Raw genomic sequence first — 8,572 nt, forward strand, 5'->3', positions numbered from 1 at the left:
TTAATAAAAAATTTCAGTTTTTATAAAAAAATATTATTGATTTAAACATACAATTTATTATTACAATATAAATCTTGCTCCACCGACGTCATCTTCTTCATTTGGCTCTATCATTTGAATAATATGAGATTTCCGAGAAAATTAATAAAAAATTTCAGTTTTTATAAAAAAATATTATTGATTTAAACATACAATTTATTATTACAATATAAATCTTGCTCCACCGACGTCATCTTCTTCATTTAGCTCTATCATTTGAATAATATGAGATTTTAGTTCTGTTGCTCGATCATTATTAGGTCTAAGTGATAATGCTTTGTCTATATATTCCAGTGCCTTCTCATATTGCTTCATATAAGTGTAAACTTCGGCAAATTTGTAATAAATGAAGAAAATGCTCTTACAATCAGAGAATTCTTGGAGCAACTGTATTGCCATTTCAAACTGTTGTGATTCACAATGGCAATCAACAAGTCTACCAAGAGCTTCCATGTTTTCTCCGTCGCATTTCAAAGCTGTTCGTAAAAGTTCAAGGGATTCGTTTGGTTTGACTCTTCCTTGGGCTATAGCTAATATTGTAAGTGCCATTGATCCTTCAGGAGTATTTTTATCAGAGAATTTTTGGCAAGCTTCTAATGAAAGGACAGTTGCTGCTTCTGTGTTACCAATAAACATCTCACAGTGGACAAGAGCATCATATGTGTATATTTCGGCGTGTATCTGATGAGCTTTAAGGAAAGATTCTTTCGCTTTTTTCACACTGTTGATATCCCCTTTAGAAAACCTTAGCTCTCCCTGCCTAAAATATGCACGATACGATTTCGGATCCAAATTAATGGCGTGGCTCGTAATATGAAGAGCACGGTTTGAATCTCGTTTCATCTCTTGCAGATGGCTAAAAGCGAGCCATGCATTAGCAGATTGTGGATTGTAGTTTAAAGCGTCGACTACTAAATTGCTTAATTCCTCTTCTTTGCCTTGAGATTTTAAAAAATCTGCTCGAAGATCGATGATTTCGAGCTCATTCCATGGTAATTGTGATACAAATAGCTCAAGTCCTCTATCATCTTTCATCATATGGCAACAAATGCAAAGTTGGACCAAAATTGGCCGACATTTTGGGAATTTCTTGTCTAATTCGAATAAAATATCTTTTGCTGCTTTGTATTTGCAGAAATATATATTTTTTCTCGCTTCAACGTATTGATTAAATAAATCATTTCCTGGATATTCCTGAAAATCTGTGAATCCAAGAGCAATTAAGTAATCAATTATATCTATGGAATAAGGAAATTGCGAATACGCTGTAAAGAAAAACGGGAATGCACCATTTCCCATTCCTTGTGTTTGATCAATTCTTAAGTAGCATTTTCCAGCCAATATGTTAAGTTTAAGACTTTTTTCGATTTCATTAAATTGTTGGCTATTTAAAATCCCTGATATCATATCAAATTTGTTTAATTCGTAATATGATTCGAGTAAAACTTCATAAAATGTAATTTTTGCTTGCTCATTTGTAATATTTTCTGGTTTAACGGATTCTATCAGTTGAATTGCATCAACAAATCGTTTCTGGTTGACAAATGAATTTGCTTTTGCGATTAAATATTCTAAATTCGACGGATTATGTATATCACTCCAAAAAGAAAGAGAATTATTCAATCCAATTGAGCTCAATTGCATCAAATCCTCAAATTTTGGTGAGAAAACTTCATCTGACATTAAATTTTTGACATATAAAAATATAATTAATCTAATAAATATCAGTTCCTCTATGTTGTTAATAAAAATAACTTAAAATTAGTTAAATTACGGAAAAAATGTCAAATTTTTAAACAATTTTTTTTGTGAAAAAAAATATGGAACTTTCCTCAGAATTAATAACCGAAGCTACAACGGTATTAGAGAATCTGAGGGAATTCAACTCAGAAATTCGTAATCCTGCTGAAAAATGGATTCTCGAATTAAGAGAATCAAATCCTGAATTATATATGTTCCTTTTAATGAAGATTATCTCCGATTCCAATATAACTGGTGCCTCAAAGCCATATGCAGCTGTTTTACTATATGCATTTTTTCGAAAACGCACTTCAGATCAACAAAGAGAATTTAATACGTATTGGAGTCAAATAGATATCAACATCCGCAACGAATTTTTTCTCGGTACTATGTCATGCATTAACAATGGCAATGAAGAGCTTCTAATTCAAAGCGCAAACTTACTTGGCGCATTTTTCGCAATTGAATATCCTCTCGAAACATTTGACGAGCAAATACATCAACTACTAGAACAGACAGACCTATCATATCCACCGCATGAACGTGCTGCAGCTTTTCAAGTATTTTTATGCTTTACTCGTTGTTGCACAGACTATTCGCCAAACTGTGGCAAAGATCAGATCTTCCACCAGTTTTCTCCGATACTTTTCCAGCGAATTTTGGCTCAAATGAACGATCCATCGGATGAAAATTTACAATATTTAGCTGCATCGATATTTTCACAGAACTTATCATTCTTCTACAGAGTTATGTCATTCCCTGACGTTTTTAACTCAATGATTTCAACAATTTTCGATTTTATTCGATTAGAAAATCCAAAACTTTACAGAGAGGGCTTCAGCATACTCATGAAAGCAATAGATTACTTCTATCCGCTTCTCGAAGACTACAAAAATGACATAATTGAACTTATCGGACTAAATCTCGACTCAGGGAACGAAGAACGCATTGATCAGGCCTGTTTAGTACTCCAGCTTATCGGAGAAGTCGAATTCGATGTCTTAATCGATGATAAAAGTCGAATAAAATTGAGACATCGAGATTTCGATCATTTCCTTGGATTTTCAATATGCGTATTCGATAATTTACTTACAGCTCTTGTCCATTTAACTCTTTCCATTGATGAAAACGCATCTCTTGAATTTTCAACCGAAATTTCTGCGTTTTTATCACTCGCAGACCTTGCCTGCACAGTTGGCGAAGCCCAGAGAGATACAATTGTTGAGTTTGTCGACTCAAACATCAATTCTCCCGAATGGAATATCAGATTTGCCTCAGTTCTCATGATTTCCGTGGCTTTACGCATTCCTTGCTTCAAGTCCATACCTCAGAACATACTCAGCACCCTCGGAATCTACATTACGATGCTGGATGATCCAATTCCCATCGTAAAAGAAGCCGCAATGTGGTGTCTCGGCCGCTGCATTCAGAAATTTTCAGAACTCGCTATGAATTCGGAGCGGTTTACCTTAGTTGTTCAGAAATTATCCGAAATTGTATCGGCATACTCGAAATTATCGGGCAGAGCATGCTGGCTTCTTAAGCAGTGCATCATGTCCATTGCGGATACCGCGGATGTTTCAGTTTTGACCGATAATTTCGGAGTATTATCACAATTTTTATGCGATGTAGCAGATACACAATCCACAGAATCCTCAGACCATGCCTATGCAGTTTCCGATCATGCATTTGCTGCTCTTACCCAGTTAATTGCATGCACACCCACTCCATCCCCTGATGAGTGCATGATTGTGCTCGACAGAGTTGTTTCTCAGCTCCAAATCAACATGCCTAGTGTTCATCTCAAAGATACACCAGTCCACACTGTCAGCAAGATGATATGGATCTGTTCTGTCGTTGAAAACATTTTATTTGTTCACAAAGAACTTGTTTCAACAATAGAAGACAAAATGATGGAAATGTTGTTGCAAATCGTTCAAGCCAACGACATTGATTTAGTTCGAGAATCACTACCAGCGATGGGTGCAATAGCTTGTTCAATTGGTCCTTCTTTCATGAAATATTTAGACCAATTGTTGCCTATTTTATATCCATTGCTAAGTGGTCAGGTGAACCCAAAATCCATCCGACCAGCCGCTTTATTACTTGGTGATTTATACATCGCTGGTGTTACTTTACCCCCTGAAGTAATCACAGAGTTCATTGGCTTGTTGATACAAAGATTAAAAGCAGAAGATGCAACACCAACAACGAAATACTCCATTATTACTGTTATTGGAAATATTTCAGGTTTAGTTGGTGAACTCGCTTTTAATTGGCTGGATGAATTGTTACAAACAATTGCAAATGAACTAAAAAGTGTCAAAGAACAACATGATGAAGAAAGTGGAGATATGATGTTGTTGTGCAAACTCCACATCTCTGTTTTAAGTACTTACAAACAATTACTTCCAATTCTCTCAACAGATAGAAATGGTATTAAAAAAGTGAAGTCATTCTTCACAATTTTTGAGATAGTTTCTAGATGGACGAAACGAGATAACGAAGTTTTGTCTGCAGCTGTTGATTTGATCGCTGAAATAGCAGTAACAATTGGAAGACCTCTACACGTAATTTTGAATTCAAGTGTAGTTGTGAAGTTACTGGAATTCGCAATAAGTGAAGGAGATACTGAACAGTTGCAACAAAAAGCATCTGAAGTATTACAGCATATAACGAAATGTTAATTATTTTTTGTATTTTTATATACTTTTGTTTTTTTATTTTTTTTTGTTAATAAAAAGTAACTGAATTCGGACATTTCATAATCTATTTGATTTAGCATTTTAGTGCAATTACAAAAGAATAATTTCCACGATTCTTAAGAACATATGAATTAAAGTCAGATTAGCTTTAGTATCCCCTTAAATCGTTTTGAAGAATTCATAATTCAATAAATAGTTAATCAAATCGGATATTTCATAATTTATTTTTTAGTATTTTATATATTTGCTATATGATTAATGATTGCTTTAAGAGTTCACATACGCGAGTTATTCATTAATTTCAGCAATTCTGCATGCCATATTTCAGAAATCATTGAAAAAATTCTTTCTCATGACAAAGACAACAAGGCAAAGAATATTTTTGATATTGTTAACTATAGTTTTAATGAAGTGGGGAACTTTACTAATGAATGAGGAAAAGATTTATTGAATGTACAGCTATGCGATAGTTTAGATACAACAAAACCATTGAAATTATAACAAATATATGATACAACAGTTCCCAATCGATTGCTACGTCCAATAACTCAGCTATGATGTATTGTAATGGTGTCACTTTTCCAAACGAATTCAACAAACTTCCATTTTAGTAATGGAATAATATTTTTAACTGAATCTTGAAAATTTTTATCGTTATGTTTTTACAATTTATGACACTCAAAAATTTGAGAACTTATGGCGGGATGAAGTATAAAAGTGTCATTTTCACAAGAAATGAGTGACGAGATCCCAGAGTTCGAGAAGCCAACAAACCATACATTTGTTGCAGGCGAGCAGATCTATGTTATTGATCCAAATGGTTTTGATCTTTATGCTGCAGAAATCAGAAGCATTGGCGAAAACTCATGGCATATCCACTACCCATTGTACCCAGAAGATGATTTCACTGCTAAAAACACCAGCCGCTTCCTCCTCAAAACTGAAAAGAATACAGCTATCTTCAACGAGCAGGAAAGCATCAGACTTGCCAAAGCAATCGAGGAAGAAGAAGAGAGCACCGGCGAGCCAGATGATCCATCAGACGAAGATGCTCATGTCGAAGAGGAAGAGTAAGTACAATTTTTATTTATTTCAATTATTAAACGATTGTTATATTTATACATTAATTTTTTTGACATGTAAATTTATTTTATTGGCAAAAAAACCCAAAAATCGGAAATGATTCCTTTATTTTTAGCGTTTGGGACTTCATTTTGTACATATACAGTAAATGTTGATAATAATGAACCAACACAATACACATTTGCTCTTGAAGAAACTGAACATATCTGTATAAATTCATCAGTTCCTTATTTATCAATAGTTTTCGATTCATCATCACTGGTAAAAATGGAGATTTATGAAAAAAGATACAGTAACATAAGTTTTCGTGAGACACAATATTTCCCAACTGTTCATACCGGTTATGATTTTTCAAACTCAATAGTTTCATTTGATATTGAACCATTACTATCTTGCTTAGTATCATTCAAACTATTTTCTTTTCCAAATGATTGCGATTATCGTTATATTTCAAATTTCAATTACGATGAATTTACAATACATTCGAAATTCGGCAAAGTATTATCACACAACAAAGTGTGCATTTGGTATACAAACAGAAGATCTCAAATCTCGATAGATTCAACAGAAAATTTAAATTTATCTGAACAAATTCAAGTTTGCACGTCCGAAAATGCATGCAAACCTTATAACAGTAATATGAAAATGCCAAATAAAAACTTATATTTGACGATTTCGCACATACCCGAAAATTATGAATCCAAAATAGGATTTTCCTTTGAAGCTCTTGATCCTGAGATCATTGTACATCCGTTTTCCAATATACTAAGCAAACATCAACCAACTTTATTTGAAGTTCAAATAATCCATTTCTCAGCTAAAGAAAATGATGAAGATTATGATGAAAGCGAATTGGATCTTGTTCTTGTAGTTATTTTCGTTATTTTGGTTTCAATTTTGATATTACTCCTTGTATTTTCATTTATTGCTTTGAATTGGCTTAGAAAACCCAAAGAAATCGATGATTCAACAAGATCTTTATTAAGGCCTGATCAAAACAATGAATTTCCTGCGAATTATTATCCAACCGCCTTCCCTTATCATCAATCACAAAACCAACCTCAATATTTCGCTCCTGGAGTGTTTGTACATTAATTCCTATATCTTTTGTTTTTAATATAGAGTAAAATACTACTATTTTAGTTAAATCATGTTCAATCTTTGTAGTTTTAATGGATCTGACGCAATGGTGAATAATAAAATAATCACAAGTATCTTACTTATCACCATTTTTTCAGAAAATTCTTGAATGAATTCAATAGAGAAATGATGAATGAATTCAAAGTTTACATTTCTCATCAATATGTAATCAAAAAAATATCTTATAAAATCGAGAAAATTCCTGATATTTTATCAAATAACAACTCATGGGGAATTGTCTGTAGGAAGTAAAAAGTAATGGCTTTTAGAATTGGATATAAAAACGAGTATTAAAACATTTTTTATTGTCAGGATGTGACAAAATAATACCGAAATTAAAAATAATAATAATAAATAGAATTCAGGTACCTCGAGTTGGAAACATAATTTTAAAATTTGTTCATGTAGTTCATAAGCAAGACATATGCCAAACGGAATAAATTATTTAGTGGTTGTTCAATAATTTCGTATTGGTGCTCCCAAATTTCATCAACTTGCGTTATGTACATCTGAGTATATGTTTCCATTTCATTCTTTGCGTCTAAGTATTCTTTTTCAGCTTTTTGAATTTTAACATCAGTTCCTTTTTGATGAACTGATTCTAAGTTACTTTTTGTTGAACTGTAAAGTAAGTAAGCCTTTCTTCGCTTATCTTTAATGCTTTCAATGCTTTCTAATTTAACTTTGATTTCATGAATATGCTGTTGAATATATTTAGACTCGTCTTTAATGAAATCACTGTTAATGCACTCCATTAAATCACCAAACATCTTTGCGAGCTGTTTTGCAGGTTTTGATTGAGAATTTTGGCAAGCAATAGCATTCGTTGTGGCAGCGTCTGAAAATTCTTTGCCGGTAATTGCAAGAGGCTGGATACCGCGGATCAACAAAAGCATATCTTCAAATAATGATGTAACTTTTTCGTGAATTATTTCAAATCTTTGTCGTGCATCTTCATACTTGGGATCAACTTCTTCATTTGCCATGCCTGTCTTTTCTTTAATAGCTTGAACTCCAATCTTGAAAAGTTTCGACATATTTTTTTATATAACGTCAGAAATTAATAGGGTTTTTTGACACGAATTCAAAATTGAATACATTACAAATTAATAGATGGGAATTCTCTTCTAAAGAATTAAGAATTTTAAAGTGAGTCAGATAGATGAGAAGACCTATTTCTGATTAACGTTCGCTTAAATATTCAAATGTTTCGGAAGTGTTGTGCATGAAAAATAGTGTGACTTCACTTTTGACAGAAAGTGACACTATTTCTGATGGTTTTTCTTTATTGTCAGATTTATAAATGGATAATAATGCTGTAAATCAGATATTAATTAAAAATATTTAAGATTTATGTTCGAATTGAAAAGCAAAATGATATTTTTTTTAATTGAAAAACGTTATTATCTGATATTTTGAAGTTTTTAATATTTTTAGTATCTTAAATTATTGAATGCATACGTTTTTTATGTTCTCAATTTTAAAAAAAATTGTGAAGAATTTAGTTTTTTGGAGATGGATGTTTAATATTTGTGAGTGAGAATGCAAGCAGGAGTTTGGTACTTTAAGGCTAGGTTGAGATAGATTTCCCATTTATTATCTGTGAATCTATTGTTTGAAAATTCAAGATATAAAAATAATTATCAAAAAATTTTATATTTTTAAATACAATAGGGTGGAAGTATAGGACGATGAGATAGCAAATGATATATTTTATAATGGGAGGTAATCTGAAATAAGTAGCAAATTTTATGCGATTTTTGATTGGAGTTGGAGGGTGTGAGTACTATAGCATGTAATAGTATCTCACACCCTCCAATTCTTCCTATGGCGCTCGAAAAATTTTTGGTGAAATGCGACGACAT

The 8,572-nt window shown here is 32.5% G+C and overlaps 4 protein-coding genes across 4 annotated transcripts; 2 read left to right on the plus strand and 2 right to left on the minus strand.

The window, feature by feature from the left end:
• Window positions 1-201: 201 nt before the first annotated feature.
• Window positions 202-1,722, minus strand: TVAGG3_0689960 (protein ubiquitination; the record flags this gene model as incomplete). Its single annotated transcript, XM_001316735.1, has 1 exon — window positions 202-1,722. The coding sequence occupies one exon, from the start codon at window positions 1,720-1,722 to the stop codon at window positions 202-204; it is 1,521 nt and encodes a 506-aa protein (XP_001316770.1).
• Window positions 1,723-1,852: 130 nt separating this feature from the next.
• On the plus strand, window positions 1,853-4,538 carry TVAGG3_0689970 (ribosomal protein import into nucleus; the record flags this gene model as incomplete). Its single annotated transcript, XM_001316736.1, has 1 exon — window positions 1,860-4,466. The coding sequence occupies one exon, from the start codon at window positions 1,860-1,862 to the stop codon at window positions 4,464-4,466; it is 2,607 nt and encodes an 868-aa protein (XP_001316771.1).
• Window positions 4,539-5,212: 674 nt separating this feature from the next.
• TVAGG3_0689980 (uncharacterized protein) lies at window positions 5,213-5,778 on the plus strand (the record flags this gene model as incomplete). The annotated part of the gene is made up of 1 exon (XM_001316737.2): window positions 5,287-5,667. The coding sequence occupies one exon, from the start codon at window positions 5,287-5,289 to the stop codon at window positions 5,665-5,667; it is 381 nt and encodes a 126-aa protein (XP_001316772.1).
• A 1,212-nt stretch (window positions 5,779-6,990) lies between these two features.
• On the minus strand, window positions 6,991-7,756 carry TVAGG3_0689990 (arfaptin homology (AH) domain/bar domain domain-containing protein; the record flags this gene model as incomplete). The annotated part of the gene is made up of 1 exon (XM_001316738.1): window positions 7,097-7,744. One exon carries the CDS (start codon window positions 7,742-7,744, stop codon window positions 7,097-7,099), a length of 648 nt encoding a protein of 215 aa, XP_001316773.1.
• Between the last annotated feature and the right edge of the window lie 816 nt (window positions 7,757-8,572).

The sequence above is a fragment of the Trichomonas vaginalis genome, chromosome III (genome assembly GCF_026262505.1).
Source record: "Trichomonas vaginalis G3 chromosome III, whole genome shotgun sequence".
Lineage (NCBI taxonomy): Eukaryota > Parabasalia > Trichomonadida > Trichomonadidae > Trichomonas > Trichomonas vaginalis.